The 17,372-nt window shown below is 35.3% G+C and overlaps 1 protein-coding gene across 1 annotated transcript in view; it reads right to left on the bottom strand.

The window, feature by feature from the left end:
- Positions 1-17,372, bottom strand: part of PCLO (piccolo presynaptic cytomatrix protein) — a 329,508-nt gene that overhangs the window by 142,240 nt on the left and 169,896 nt on the right. The window contains 1 exon segment of the mRNA XM_021689841.2: positions 8,469-9,170. Coding sequence (XP_021545516.2) covers positions 8,469-9,170 — 702 coding nt within the window.

Raw genomic sequence — 17,372 nt, forward strand, 5'->3', positions numbered from 1 at the left:
ATCTGCCTTCTCACCCTTCACTAAATCACAGTAAATACCATAACCAGAGGGGTGGGGGACCTAAGCTCCTTGTGAAAAAAAAAGTAAAAAAAAAAAATTTCATAATCAAATTGTGATAGTGTTATTTGTATTCTTTATTTTCTGTCTGCATGTTATAAAACAGAACAATGTAATAAATTATCCATATACGAAGGAAATGTAACCATTGCTATATATAACAATTGAGTATAATAAAAGAGAAATTATAGTTTTATACAATGAATTCTACAAGTTCTACATTTTACAACAATAAGATTAAGGCCAGACACATAATGTAACAAAGGAAATGAAGATACATTAGACAGAAGACTAACACACATAAATATCAAAATAACTATCCTACAATCCCCTTCTGTGGCCTTTCTCCATGTGTTCATGTTTTCTTTCTTTCCTCAGTACCATGTTCTACCCACTTCTCCCTCCTGTCCCTTTCCTGGTCTCTTTCCTCCACAATCCTCAGAGGATTCAATCATATTTTATGTATGATGATGCTGTGATGATTTTTCCCTCTAAATGACTCTTCCTCTCCATATTATGATGTGGCAAAAGGCTGCAAACATTTTGCTCTATAGGCTTGTGGGTCTAAGATAAAATGTTTGGAGTGGTTAATAAGAAAATCAAGTTAGGTGACCTAGGGGCATTTATCTGAACTGTTCACAAGAAACAGGTGGTCATGGATTTATTGTGCCATGGTAAATTGAAAAAAAATTCATATTGTCAACTCTTCTCACACTAACTAGCACTGGAATACAGTCTTCTGAGAGAGGCGAGTGACCTTCTGCTCCTTCATTACACTGTTAGCTGTTAACTACCTGATCATACACCAATGAAGCTCTTTGCCTCTTTAAGGCTCCTACATATTCATCTTTTTACCTGCTGCTGCTAAAATCAAAAGAAGAAAAAAGTTGTTCTTCATATATGGAGATGGACATAGTGAGACACTCATCTGTCCAAGCATTTATCCCTCCTGTGGCTGTCTACTTTCCTTTGGGAGGTATGTGAGTGGGATTTGTACCCACACAAGTTAACTGGGCTATATAGATTTAACACTGCAAACCCTTGTTTCATGGATATGTTTTTTTTTAACAAGGGAATAATTTGATCAAATAAGAGTAAATGGAACTGAGAAGATCATGAAACACAGTGTATAAGTTGGGTTTGGTTTTCTCCAATTATTTAATCGTCAAATAGCTGTCTGGAGTACTGTAATTCTAGAGGAATATGACCAAAGGGTTTACGAGAGGGAGGCATAATTTGGCTTATTTTCTTCCAAATTTCTAAGTCCCTAGGACTAAAAGATTGGGCGTTTTCTCCTAGTTTCTTCAAAAATGTATGGTTGAAAAAAAAAAAAGTATGGCTGTATACTTATTTTTGAGAAGAACATTAAACTACTTGTGGTAATATATTAAGATTTAATGAAATGAATAGATTCAGTTATTTCTAAATTACATGTATATTACATATAACACACACATACATGTATGTGTATAAATATCACTGAATTTTCTTATGTATACATTTTCATTTGAATAGGTAATCGGAAATTGAAATTAATTATCTATTTCATTTTTTACATGTAATACAATCTAGAAGGACCTCTGAAATGATTACTTAAGAAGAAAATTCCAGGCATCTACTTTTTACATGAGAATTTTGTTTGTCATCTTAGATGGAGGCAGTGAGTGGAAACAAACATAATTTAAGCATACCTTTTTTTTTAATAGCAATGTCATTTTTCAGTTACCCTGAAGAACACATTTTCTGTGCATTTTTCTAAGTACATTTAGCATTAGATCCTACTGCACTTACTTTTAGTGTTACTGTTATTGCACTTTTCCCGTGTATACACGGGAAATTATGGTATGTGAGCCTTTCTAGTCTGTGTATATGAAACAATTACTCAATTTCCAGGGGCTAAGATTCATATATATATATATATATATATATTTGTACTTACTAACCAAAAGCAGAGACTGGAGAATTCCTTTTCCTTCTAATATTTCACGGCCATTTACTGACCTGGAGACCAGTCAGAGAGAGGCAGTGATGAACTTGACCCATTTGAAACTCTTCTGATAGTGTCATATCTTGAAGCCTTCTCTAGTGATGGAAAATGTATCAAGACACACCTGTACAGCCAAACTCAGTTCAGCCCCTTTCACAAATGCTGAGATGTTTATCCTTCCATATTGAAGGTAAATGGAAGTTTTTTGAATATTATTGGGGTTAAGAACCAAATTGTTGGTTAAATTTAAGATTGTACAAAGAAAGGATGCAATATTGCTTAATTTTCCCAAGCCATTTATTTCAATGGGCCAAAGTAAAACAACAAATGAATGATCTTCAATCATTTGTACAATGGTAGGGTCAAAATGGATTGCTAGTCTGAGTGTTCCAAACACTCTAAACTAAAGATTAAGTCCACAATGTTCAGTGCGACTGGAGAGAAAAACCGAATATTCTCACCTACTTGGGAATCCTTTTCACTACAGAAAAACTCATTATTTTTCATCCTGATTATGCTGCCATTACATACAATGACTTATGTATAACTTGAATATTAACCCCTTGGTCATTTTAGGCAGAAATAAAAGTTTACCCTAAAGATGTTCAATTTTGGTTTCTATCAGGAGAGCTATAGTGTTTCAATGTAATATATCAAATGTAGACAAGCAGTACTCTGTTTAAGTATATAGATAAAAAGAGAGAACTCTGTAGCAACATGAAATTTTAAAATAGTAAACAAAAAAATAAAGAATGTATCTTTCAAATTATTTATTATATTTTAGGATACATTTTAATCCCATTTGACAAACACATTTTGGTAGACAGGACTAAATGGAGAGACAAAAAGATACGGCGACAAAGAAATGTAAACAATATACTATGAAAATATGAATGACACAAATGACAAATGCATAAATAAAATAATATAAATATATAACAAAGTAAAATAGTACATAAAGTGCTTGGGCTATACCAGGAGCTGCTAAAGGGAAGAATAATTATCATAATGTAAAGGCAGTATGGTACAAGTGTCAAAAAAGAATGACGTGTAGTGTTGAAAAGCCACTGTTTTATAATCAGAACTGGACTATAATCTTGGCTTAGCCATATGATCCCGGGCACAGAAATTTAGTTTTCCTCAATTTAAAGAAGATACAATATTTACCTCATGCATTGTTGTGTGGATGAAACGATCGAGAAATACTTAACATAGTGCTGAGGATATTCTAAGAGATAAATTAAGAATATTTAAAAATTTAAAACCACTCAATACAGGGAGCTCAGCAGCAGAAGTGACAGCCACTGGGGAGAAAAGTGGCCCAGAGGTCCAAGTGAGAGTTTTCCAATCAGGTTGACACCAAGCGAGCAGCAACAATGCACAGAGACCTGAGTGCAGGTATACAGGGGAGAAAGAACCATCTACCTTCAGGAATTACACAAAGGCATATTTGGCTGGCTTTCTAGAGCTCACTTGTGGGAAATATTAGGGGCTGCTTGCAAGTTATACTGGAGCCATATTCCACAGGGCTGAGAAAGCCAAACTAAGTTATTTAGACAGGAGTCTTGGCCATGGGGTGCAAAAGCCTGGGCAAGTTTGCAAAATGATCTAATGGGCTATAAGAAGTACATGTTAAGATCTTTACTGTATTTTTTAATCCAAAATTACATGTTCCTAATATTTAATAAATGGATTGATGTTAATATTCTTTTACTTCTTATGTGAGTTGGTCGCTGTTCCGTGAGGAATCCTGAGAGAAAACTGGGAGTTACACTCTAAGTAGAAATTACAGTGAGGGAGTCATTTTATTCGTCCACCTTTATACTGAGGTTTCTTATTCAGTTAGGCAGCTCTCTGGCTTTTATTTCCTACTAGCAATTACACCAGTTTTCCTGTAACAGGTAAGTGGTAGACAAAAGATTCTTTTTTTTTTTTTTTTAATTTTATTTATTTATTTGACAGAGAGAGACACAGCGAGAGAGGGAACACAAGCAGGGGGAGTGGGAGAGGGAGAGGGAGAAGCAGGCTTCCTGCCGAGCAGGGAGCCCGATGTGGGACTCGATCCCAGGACCCTGGGATCATGACCTGAGCCGAAGGCAGACGCTTAACCGACTGAGCCACCCAGGCGCCCTAGACAAAAGATTCTTGCAAAACAAAAATCATGTCATAAAGATAATAATGTAAGAAATACACAAACACATTACTAAAGAAGCTGACACTCATCATATCATTCCAAGCTTTTCATCAGCAACATTACAAGATAAAGGCAATGATGACCAAATTAAACCAGATCTGACAGTTTGCCAAAAACATCTGCCATTACCAGGAAACCTATTTGACGTCTGTATTGATGTCCAGTATTGCTAAGAGCAAACCTTGCCTAAACACAACATGCTTTAGCACCATAGCAAGCAATATTATGACACCGTCACAAACTTCTAAAAATTTCTGCAAATAAATATTCCAGTACTTTACCAACTTTCAATAAAATGAATAATAAACACTTAGAACCTTCTTTTGATTTTTCTTATTTAATAATAAAAGACAAAAGAAGTCACACATCATTTGGAGAAACTTGATTTAACCACCATGGAAAAATGGATGAACTCATATGCACAAAATGATAGTGTGACAAATCAAACTCTGTTTCTTTGTCAGCAAATATTATTGGAAAGAATAAATAAATAACTGGAAGGTTTGGGAGAAATTATAACAAAGTGAGTAGCAAAAGTTTTGGTAATAACAGAATCAAAGTGTAGATATTTCTAATATGTTCAGTTTATAATACTCACTATTTCTGTTTCAGTAATCCTTAAAGTACTACCTTAAGCCACGAAGGAAAAATGTACCAATGAATGAAGTAAGCCTCAATAGTGAATTTGTTTAAGGTCTACATATTTTTTTAATGAAAAAACTGTAATTAGCTACTGAAGAGTTGGCTTTTTTGATTGGAATTATTCTTTTAAAAAGGGTAAGATTACAGAGATGGCAGTACCTGTGAACTTCATTTACTACATCTGTGACAAGGAGATCAGAATTGGACAGAGTGACTCAGGATTTTACAGATGTGGTGTATGTTGTATAGAGATGAGACCTTTATATTTTGAAAAATATCCTTAATATTTTGTATTGAGATAGAGAATAACTATAAATTTATTTTAACTACAGAGATTTACTGATTATGTAATGGGAAATTAATTTAAAACATTGTAGAATCTGAAGATTTAATTCTTTTTTGACAGAAGTCAAAGAATGCCAAATTTGTTCAACTTTTTGGTGATGACAAGTGGTTACTGGTAATACATCACTTACTAGATTGTATAAAGTAAATGGGATGATGGGGGGAGAAAAGGTAGATGGGAGGAAGTAAACCCTGGTTATCAGCAATATGCAACTTATTAAGTATTTAGTAAAAAATAAACATAAAAATGTAAAAATAAAAAAACTCAAACATAAAATAAAAATAAATTCTCTTTAAGAGAATTATCATGTGAAAACAGTCCTCTGAAACAGAAGTTTGGAAATCATGTGATAATGCTATATAAAATGACACATGTCATTTTTAAAAGCTGTCATATCTACTCCTTTAACAAATTTTAAAGAGAATATTTTAATCTGTTTCTAAGCCTTCCAGATGAACTCCAGCGGGCTTTAAAGCAATTTGTTCATAATTCCCTCATTTTCTGACAGATGGCAAGAACAAATTATTGGTACCAGGGAAGATTAACATTTGTTTGCAGAATTTTCACTATTAAAAAATATATTTTCAATTCCAAACTAGGAGAACAGGTAGCAAGATTTAGCAAGTACAAACTCTGATCCAGTCCTTCTAATTCTGATATATCCTTGTGGGTTATCTTTCTTGTTATGGATGGTCATTAAAGTTAAACATCAAAATACCAAAATAAGCTTAACTTAGAAGCTGAAATTCAAATAACTCTATCATAAAATTTCCGACCAAGATTTTCAAAAATATTGAAGCACAATCAATGCTCTCTCTAAAATACTATTATTAATCATATTTTAATGTGATCAAATGTATCTATATTAAATAACAATAATTTTAGTTTATTTCACTGATTTATTTTGTTTTTGTGAATGTTTTATATTGTTAATAATATATCAGTAAATCAGTGTATACATTTAATTCAGAAATAAGTATATACATACCGAGGTTGTAAAATAAAAGAAAAAGTAGTGATAAAAAGACATGATAAAAAGAAAGTGATAAAGGTGTAAAATAAAATTAAAAGTACATTGACAAAATACTCACATATTTCTTGTTTAGATTCTTTAACAAGCAATGGAGAATCATTAGCAGTATCTGAGTGATAGAGTTAAATTATGTGAACTTTGGAAAATAATTCTCTTAACTCTAGGAAACAAATTGAGGGTCGCTGGAGGGCGGGGGGGTGGGGGGATGGGGTAATTGGGGAATGGACATTAAGGAAGGCACGTGATGATGGGATGAACACTGGGTGTTATACACAACTGATGAATTACTGAACACTACATATGAAACTAATGATGTACTATATGTTGGCTAATCAAATTTAAATAAATAAATAAATAAGGAATATTCCTTTGTAATAAAAATGTTATTTTTATTAAAAATTGAAAAAAATAAAATGAATATTTGTCTTCTGTTGATTGAGGTCACTGTAACACAATAAAAATGACACACATAAGTAAGCAAAAAAAAAAAGAAAGAAAGAAAGATCAGACAACCATATGTATGGACGAAGGGAGAAAGAGCAGGGAGCAGGCGCAGTGATGTTATTAGATTGCCCAAGTCATTAGTGAAAAGTCATGAAGGCCATCATTAGGAGGGCCCTCAGGAATAGGAGTCAACAGACAGGAATGTGAGAAATCGGATGCAGAGAGTAAAGGGTGGCTGGTAAGAAGAAACCAGAGATTACTCAGAAGGGTAGTGACTGGGAGACTAGAGACAGATGAATGGTATTGCCATTACCAGAGACGAGAGTCAGAGGCAGAAACTGCTTCTGTAGAGGAGATAAGATTCCAACAATTGAGTTCCAGTTTACAGCGAGGCTTTGAAGTGGAACTTGTACTGGGTATCTGAAAACACATATCTGATACTCAAAAGAGGGCCAGAAGGTGCACAGGTAGATTGAAGAATTGCTCATGTGGCTCCCCTCAGAACAAAGAAGACAAAACTCAAACCAAAACCAAAACCAAAGCAAAACACAAAGAAAACCTCATCACATAGAGATTAGGAAAGAAGGCCATACACGGAGTCAAAGTAGAACTCATAAAGCATGATCAGAAAGACAAAAAGAGAACAAAAAGGGAGGGTCATGAAAGCCAAGGGCAGCTTCACAAACAGAGAAATGGTCATAGGCATCAGGTTCTGCAAAGTGGTTAGCTAGGAGAAGCAATTGGTGGTGGTGATGTTACCAGATCAAGCCATTAGAATGAAGAATACATAGGCACCTGCTCTGACTCTGATATACTCATTTACATAATGAAGGAAGACCAGGATTTACTTAATGACTGATGCATCCTGTATCAAAGATGGGTTAGTAACCACGTGTTAAAACTGTAAACACCAAAAAAATGGACTACAGATTCTAATTAGAGTTCTAACATTAACTTTTAATATTAATAAATCATTTCTTTTTCCTTCAAGTCATTGCTGTTATCTGTGAATTAAAATTATTCAACCAGATATGAAGTAAGATCTTGTGTAGCTCTAAAACAACCAGAGTTCTTCTAAAAATGACATTATTTCTTGTGCAGATAGAGGTTAAGATGGATACTCTTAAAAGTTGCCACTAAAGAAAGAGAATATATATTATTCCAAATTATGCTTGCATTATAAATAATCCTTCAATATTAAACATATTAAACAAACCCCAAATAGAGTGCATTATACTAAAATCATGTTAAATACTAAAATTAACTTTTGTAAAAATGACTTTTGTACTGAATTTCAGCCACACTTTTTTTTTGGGCAATCACAATCATTTTATGGCTGATGGCACCTTAAAAGGCTTTCAAGCGAAAAGAAACTTGACTTGCTTAACCAAGTGACTAAGTGAACAGAAACTTACATAAAGACACATTATTTTATATTAAAGGTGGATGCTGATTTTATGTTCACAGTGGAGAGAAGAAGAAACTTAACCTGTAAGAAACTCTTCTTATCATCCTACAGAATTTTGGTAAATTATCAAATATGCATAAAAGCTAGGAAAATAAATTTGGTATCTCTGCTTTAAGTTAGATCAAGCTGTGAGAAAGCCAAAGTTGTTCATTTCAGCAATTGTTACACTTTTCTGAAAGTGCCTTTAATTGAAGGTTTGCACTTACATAATTACCACTAAGCAGTCTGTGTACTTAGGTAAAAATTAGCAAATTTCATATACATAAGACTATGCAAAGACAGGAAAACATAACTTACTGTTTTTTCTCTCCCAGGTTCAGGCTTTGCTGTGCGTGCCACTTGTTGCTGTCCTTTCATCTTTTGAGTCGCCTCATCATCTTCCTTGGGCAAACTTGGAGTCAGGCCAGAGGGTGCAGCCTCCATCTTGGTCTGTGGCGGTTTCTCCTGTACCACCTGAGGAGCCACTCTGCCTTCCGGCTCTTCTTCAGTGGTTGGTACTTGAGTTTTAAGTAAGTCTTGTTTCTGTTCCGCCTCTAGAGCTGATGGTTTTGTTGCTGGAGGTAACTTTTTGTCTTCAGGGGCTGGCTTTTTGTCTTCAGAAGTTGGTTTTTTTTCTTCAAGAGGTGGTATTTTTTCTTCTGGGAGTGGCTTTTTGTCTTCAGGGGGTGGCTTTTTTTCTTGAGGGGCTGAAGTTTTGTCTTCCTTTAGTTGACTCTCCTGTTTGTGATCTGTGGTCACCTTTGGGACAATCTTTTCAACTGATGGTATTTCTTTCACTTTTTCTGGAATGACTTGCTCAGCTTCTGTTTTTACTTCTTGTTCCTTCTTCTTCATTTTTACTTGGGTAGGCATTGCTGTTTTCTGAGATGGTTGTTCTGGAGGGACAGGTATAGGAGAGGCTTTGGGTCCTGAAGGTGTAGGTGGCATTTTGCCCATATCTCCAAGCTGTCCTGATATTGCTCTCTGGGTTTGGCAATTTAAACAAAGCCATTCTTGAATCTGCAAAGAAAATAGCAATGAGCAGATTAACTATATTATAATGCATCTGTTTTGGTGAATCTGTTTTGGTGCATATACTAAGATTAACATCTGGTGACTTCTAGTTGCTTTTTTGTATAGGGAGAAGATAAGTCATTGTTTTCCAAATCAATGAAATAGTGACTTCTAAGGAAGACTGCAAAAAGACTATTTATGATCTAAAAATATGAGGAATCCCTAGAGATTGGCAATTCACTCTCCTCACCATGAGGAAGAAAAAAAATGTAGCATTAAAGATGGAGCCAAGGATCAGTCATTAAGTGTCTGCCTTCAGCTCAGGTCATGATCCCAGGGTCCTGGGATCGAGTCCCACATCAGGCTCCCTACATTATAATGTAAGAACTAAAGACTATACATGTAGCTTCTAATTGTTACATTTAATAAATACCTATTCTGTAAAGTCCAAGGTTGGAGAGTCATACAAAGAGTATTGCATTCATATGTTGCACTGTTTTCTGAGTTCAATTTCAAACTGCTTTTCATACTGGATCACTCTTTCCAGTTACATGACAAAATCACTTATTGTTCAAGAATATTATTAGGGATCTAAGTTTCATTTCTTATTTCAGCTTCTAATTTCTTTAGAGATATAAAAAATGTTGCTTAATAATAATGACTGAGGAGCGCCTGGGTGGCTCAGTCAATTAAGGGTCTGCCTTCGGCTCAGGTCATGATCCTAGAGTCCTGGGATTGAGCCCCACATTGGGCTCCCTGCTAAGCGGGGAGTCTACTCATCCCTCTCTCTTTGCCCCTCTCCCCCAACTCGTGCTCTTTCTCTCATTCTCTCTCAAATAAAATCTTTAAAAAAAATAGTAATGACTGTTTTGCAATCTATAAGCCATTATAAATTCTTATTTGCTTATCTGAAGAGTAAAGACAAAAGTCCATTATTTAATTTTTGTCAATTGCTGTCTATAAAACATCAGTATGCGTTACGGGTTCATTTGCTTTTTGTGTGTACAATTATCTAATACCAATTCTCTTCTTAATTCAGGTTTTGGCAACTCTAAAGTATTGAATGGCGGCTTCTTTACACCAGAACTTTATAGAAAAGTCTTAGGAAAGAAACTGACTTGATCCCTTACGTCAAATATGAAAAGCTTGCTCCAACCCTGGCACTGAATAGTCCCTGGAGGAGGCACTTCCACAAGAAAATCAATTTTCCAAGAAAATCAATCTTTATCTGTGCTGTGGTTTTAAAAACCATTACTCAGTTGAGCCACATCTGAGGATATTTTTATTCAGAACCTGACATTTTTTAAAAACAAAAGCGGACACAAATAGTTGCATCACTGCTGTCTTGTCACATGGATTGTAAAAACCAAATGCAGGTGTGTGTTAAGCCACTTGTTGCTTAACAGGTCATGTCCTAATGTAAAGAAGTTAGGAAGTTTTTCATATACCAGGAACACAGGTATCATTACATTGCAAATTTTTATCAAAATAATAGTGTGATTCTTTTATCTGAGTTTTTGGAACAAATTATTCTTGAAAAGTTATCATCTCTTGCTACTTATAGCATATGATACCACAATGGTACACAGCTCTCATTAAAATGAAAATGTGTTCAGAAAATAAAGTGACCATTTCAAAGTAATATACTCATTATTTTCACATATTTGAAGGTTAAGGGGATAAAAGGTATCATCTATTTAACCTATAGTGTCACATAAAACACTTCATTTTCCCAATTTAAAGTAATGTTTGATAAACCTATAAGCAGTGAGAACCCACACTAGTAGGGTCTGCAAGGCAGAGGGAAGGCAATAATGTCAGTCTAAAAGAAAAAGGATTTTATCCTGAGAGCCTCGCTGTCTAGATCAAACTTGTGTTTGCTTAAGTTTCCATCCGTATGCAGTTAAACCTGATATTTTTATACTTGGTCTCGCAGTTGCCTGAGTGATTTGCATTTGAAATAAGATTATTAAGACAAGCCTAATTCTTTTGACTTTACACTTTGACTAACTGTCACCAAAATTCATTTGGAAACTGATGTTACTATCATGTCAAATAATTATGACAATGTAATTCACTTATGTATCTACTCTGTATATATTTATTCTATCTATATTTATGGAGTACATATACCATTGGGTAAGGAATAAGATATGGGTTAAAATATGCAGTAAAAAATATATATACATGTAAGGGAAATGGAAAGGATATAATATTTTTTTTTAAGATTTTATTCATTTATTTGACAGAGAGAGACACAGCGAGAGAGGGAACACAAGCAGGGGGAGTGGGAGAGGGAGAAGCAGGCCTCCTGCCGAGCAGGGAGCCCGATGGGGAGGAGCCTCGATCCAAGGACCCTGAGATCATGACCTGAGCCAAAGGCAGCCGCTTAACGACTGAGCCACCCAGGCGCCCCAAGGATATAATGGTTTTAGTGGACTGTCTGATGAATCTGTTTAGAACATAAGGAATTAGATAATTTATGAATCCCAAAAGAGAATTTTTTCACCAATTAGAAAGGCTGAATTGGAAGTCTCATACATGTGTCTCTTCTTTCTGTAGCCCTAGAAACAAAATTAGAATGCCAACAAATTCGGCAAGCAGAGGAAGTTATAATATAAAGAAGGAATTAAAAAAGGGGGAAAAGTATAGTAACACCAAAATTTGTATATTTCTTTAAATATGCAAATATAAATTTTATTAAGAGAGGGCATACGAAAAGGCAGAGGCTAGGGTAAAATCAAAAGTAGAAATGAGAAAAGCAAAATTGATTGAATTTTAATAATGAGTAAAATGAGTGAAAATGAATTTTCAAATGAAAGTTCATTTTGGATAATACAGGTTATTGTCATTATCATATCACCATTAAATACAAACACAATTACTAGAAAAATTGGCTTCACAAGTCACAATTTAGGAAATACTCTACAACACATAAGATGTAAAAATCTGTAGTTCACAATTTTTTTCTTTGCATTCTTTACCAGAAATAATCCCAAGAAATTTTGTATTCCTGTATTCGGGGATTTAATTAAGAAGCATTATATTTCTAGGTCCAAAAAAACCATTATCTTCACTCTTTGTTCTTCAACAGCCACACCATTAAATACTCATAATGTTTCTAGTCCAGTAACAATCTGGAGATACAATAAGCAAGAAGCCTAAATTATACAAAACTTCAATGCATAAATTATCACTGCCCATATATGATTTTTACTACCTGAAAGGACTTTACCACACATAGCATTAACTCTTTCTGTAAATTGCAAAACACATGACTATTCATAGTTTGCCTTAAGGTTAAACATCAAAAGAGTTACAGCTTTATCTTTGAAAATAAAAACAGTGAGACAGGGGTGCCTGGGTGGCTCAATCGGTTGAGTGTTCGGCTCCTGCTTTAGGCTCAGGTCAAGATCCCATGGTTTGTGAGATCGAGCCCCAAGGGCCACTTCCGCACTCAGCGGGGAGTCTGCTTGAATATTCTCTCCCTCTGTCCCTCTCCCCAACTTGTTCCCTCTCTCTCTCACTCTCTCTAAAATAAAGAAATCTTGAAAAAGGACAGTAAGACAATTAGAAAATAAATATATTTTATATATATTATTATGTAATATATACTTATATAAACTAAAGCCATTGCTGTTATATTATTGAGTTTACTACATAGAACATACATTGAAAAATACAGATGCTTATGGAGGTTTTTTTTTTTTTAACATACAAGTCATCATTATGGATGCTTTCAGACCATTTCCATTGGTTTCAGTAGGTTCTTAAATTATGTTTTATTTTCAGTAGCCTATAAATATCTCCTAATAGTAGAAAACATAAAAGTTTTATCTATATTATTATTAAATGTATCAGATAAATTCAGAAGACTCTATTAGACCAATCACCTTTTAATCCAGGGCTTTAACATTAATAACCAGGATACCAAATTCATCTCCAAGTAGGGGAAAATTCTGATAAACAGTGTATAAAAAATAACTCCATGTCGATCACAACATACTAGAACGTATTCAATTGTCAGCTGGTGCATGTTAATAGAATGCATTTATTTTAACATCATATCATCAGGGCTTGTTCAAAGCAATGCTTCACAAATCCATTAATCTTAAGAGCAAAGTAGGAAATGAAGGCAATAAAAACCCAGAAGAGGGATGTTGCTGTGCTACTTGGCATTTTTCCATCAATAAGCAATTTGCTTTATATAACATTTTAGCTGTAACTATAGCAACAATACCATTAAGGAAAATCTCTGAATTTCAGGCCTGCCTATTTATTTTTCTAAGTATCATTTCGGAAGCATGATAATAAGACCTGCCTCAGGTTGAAACTTGGCCATTAGACCTAAAATGGTAGAGAACGGATGGCTGTGAAGCCTGCGGGAGCATTCATAGCTGTATCTGAGAAGTCTTCACCACATTTTAGCATGAATTTTTCATTAAAAGACCAACCAGACGAATGTGGAAACTCAGAGAGTTTCCACCAATAAGAGTATGTAAGCAGCGGTTACGCACCCCCTACTCAAAATTCTGTAAAGGAAAACCAAGTGATCAAGGGAATTGATACTCAAATACCTTGGAGTTTCCAGCCTACTATTAAGTCTTTGAGTCAACAATAAACATTTTACACAGGTTTCTGTTGGTCTGTTGATCTGCTTATTACTCAGAATGTTATTTTTTCCAGCTAAAAAATAATTACACTGATGATCTGTTTAGAAATCACTATTTACTTATCAACAGGCCCAAAAATTGGAGAGCAATGTTACCTGCAACCTGTCACTGGTATCAGCCTCACCTATAGTCTTGGATGAAGGTGTTCCATTTATCTGAGGCCCATACACTTTTTTTATTTTTAAGATGATGCTTTGAAGATTTTACTTATTTACTTGAGAAGAAAGAGAGATAGAGAGAGCACATGAGGGGGTGGTAGCAGCAGAGGGAGAGGGAGAAGCAGGCTCCCCACTGAGCCAGGAGTCTGACATGGGGCTCAATCCCAGGACCCCTGGGATCATGACCCAAGCCAAAGGCAGACACTCAATCGACTGAGCCACCCAGGTGCCCTGGGCCCATATACTCTTACAATTCAAGTGGACATTCTGAAAATCAGATTTTTTTGTTTAAATTTCTAAATTTATTTCCTTCTGTTATCTCTAAAAGGGAAAAGGACTGAATTCACAGTTGGTGCACTCTTTTTTTCAGATTACACAATCAGTTCCTACACTATAAAATCAAGATATTAGAAATCTCTGATCATTCATGAGACTGCACTTCACAAGTATATGCAATGATGTATTTGTGGTATTTCTATCCTTATTCTGTCCCTCCTAAAAATGAATGTGTGTCAGCTCCTCTTCTTATTACACTGTTTTTGACTAGATTAGTATTTTTGTCCCTTTTACAATCAATGAAACAAGAAAAACTCATATCCAAAATACATAAGTGAATGATTGGGGTTGGTCCTCATTTATTTTCCATGTAGGTATAAGAATTATATCAGAATGTATTAGAACACAAATATTCATACGAAAACTAAGAAAAAAACAAATAGGCTATTGAAATATTAATTTCCAATGAAATCGCTGAACGTTAAGAGTGAGATTCAATAATGAAACTGAACAGAATACTGGATGTTGTTAGGAATTGTACTGGGGTCGTTCTGCCTGTGTTGAAACTGATCTGTGGTCATGTCTCTACTCATCTCTTCTTTTATGTGGATGCTTATTTCTGTAAGACCACACACACCCATACACCCACACAAAGCCTCTATTTCACGAACTGGAGGCTCTTAGTGTAAGTTTCTATATAATGTAAATTATATTAACAGATATTTCCATAAATAGCAACATGCCAACTAAAATCATGTATATTACACCAGGGATTAAAACTATATTTAGATTAGAATTGCATACTCTCAGTTGACATTCTTTTTGCATCCATTTTTCTTTGACTAAACCAGGATCATTTTTCTAGTCATTTTCTCATCATAATTCATAGGTATTTTTCTAAACTAAAAAAGTGATCTCTGAGTGTTTGATCTTTTAAATACCATTAAATAAATAATATATAAATACACACATGCATTAATTAAAATACCTCTCAAGTATTACATTAACACAATTTTGACAGAACCTGAAGAAAATCAGGGGTTTCCTTTTAGGAAGACACATATACATTTATATTTATGCAAATATGTATATTTATTTGCATGGATGAGACTACACAGGGCTCATTTCCCTATAATATCTTCCTTCTTTCCTTCCTTCCTATCCCTCCCTCCCTCCTTCTTTCTTTATATCTGTATAGAGGGCAACAAGAAGAGTGAGCTCACTAAGACTATTCTTTGATTAACAAATGTATCTGATTCGGGTTCAATCACAGGCATCAGGGTAAGTGATCTCCCACCAGTGTGTATAAAGGACAACTCCAAAGACACAGCTGTTTTCTCACTGGTAACCAATGATGCAAACTTACGGGTAATCATACATAATTACTGTGTTGACTTTAGCTAACTCAGCTCTAGCAAAAACAGAAGGCTTAAAGAGAAGGCTTATCTTTGGATTCAAGGCATTTCTATTTGTGATTAATTATTCTAGTGTACTACATTCTAGGCTGATATTTATATAAGTCTAGTATAAAAAATAACCAACAGTTTAAAAAATATGTCATTCATGTTATATGGATGGCAAGTTCATTTTTTTATGATCACTTCTCATCCCTCTGCTTTTACAGACTTGTATTATATCCCTATTACAAGAGGTATGTATTTATTTTGCATATGTTAATTAATACATCAAAGCAAAAAAATACCTTTTAAGTCTAACACAGTCACTAGTCAGCACTACAGGCAATGAGTAATTGAATTTTATAACAAATTGTGAAGGTGTTAACACACTTCATCACAGAGGAATTTTGTTAAGGTTACAAAGCCATATGCATTTGGAAGCTAGATTATTTAAAGCACATTGACTAAAAGCTGTAGAACATTTTACAGGATAAACAAAAACCAGGCCCAGCTTTTAAATTTAAGCATCATTGTGGATATAATGTTCAAAGACACAACCATCTCACAGATAGGGCTGAAGTGTACAGGAAGGGGGGGCGTGGCACCAGACTGGCTGGACGATGGAGACTGCATGTAGGGTGGGTAGAGCGATGGGGCAGGTGGTGAGCCCTTCTACAGGACACAGTACAGTACTGGAAACCCTTTTTGCAGGGAAGAATCAGCGTGCTGATTTTACAAGGTATAAACTTGTCTAGGGTGAACTATGTTTCCAAAATTCCCCTTCCCTAAACGTTTCCCATTAAAATGTGGCACCAGAGATACTGTGGGTGAGATATGGAGAGCAGAAGCCAAGCAGCAACTACAGTGCTTTCTGCATGCTCAGACAGCTGAACAGGTCACACGTACTGTTGTAGCTCACACACATCACTTACTGCTTGGCTTGGGACAGCAGGCAGGCATGCAGCTGCTCTGTTTTCCTCTGGATTCTTCTTTGGCTTCTTCCTTAGCTTATAGGATGGAGACAATGAGGACAGACAGGGGTTCTGCTCTGTCCTCATGGGTTCTAGCTGGTTTCTGCTCTCCCCTCTTTTAAATTCATCTTTCTTCCCTCTGCCTGCCCTCCATCCTTCAATCTCCAGTAGGCTTTCAGCGATCACTTACTCAGCTCCCATAATTGCTTAAGATCAAACCCTTAAAACAAATCCCTTATTATATAGATTCTGTACTTTCTAATGATTCTGTTTCCCTAATTAAAGTCTAAGTGATAGAGTCAGGGTGGGTCAACTGTTATTCAAGGGGTGATGATATTTTACACTTTTTTTTTTTTTTAAGATTTTATTTATTTATTTGACACACAGAGAGAGACAGCTAGAGAGGGAACACAAGCAGTGGGAGCGGAAGAGGGAGAAGCAGGCTCCTGGCTGAGCAGGAAGCCCAATGCGGGGCTCGATCCCAGGATCCTGGGACCATGACCTGAGCCGAAGGCAGATGCTTAACAACTGAGCCACCCAGGTGCCCCGATATTTTACACTTTTTTACAGTAATGTTGGTCTGTGTGCAAAGTAATTCTAACAGTCTATTTCAGAGCTTAAGTTGCATGGCAAAGAAAGTACACTTAACTGGAATTCAAAAGAATTAGGGACTGTCAGTGTGACATGCATAAATGGGTTATGTGGAAGGTTTGGGGTCTTTTTTAATTTTGGG

This window comes from Neomonachus schauinslandi, chromosome 12 (genome assembly GCF_002201575.2).
Source record: "Neomonachus schauinslandi chromosome 12, ASM220157v2, whole genome shotgun sequence".
Lineage (NCBI taxonomy): Eukaryota > Metazoa > Chordata > Mammalia > Carnivora > Phocidae > Neomonachus > Neomonachus schauinslandi.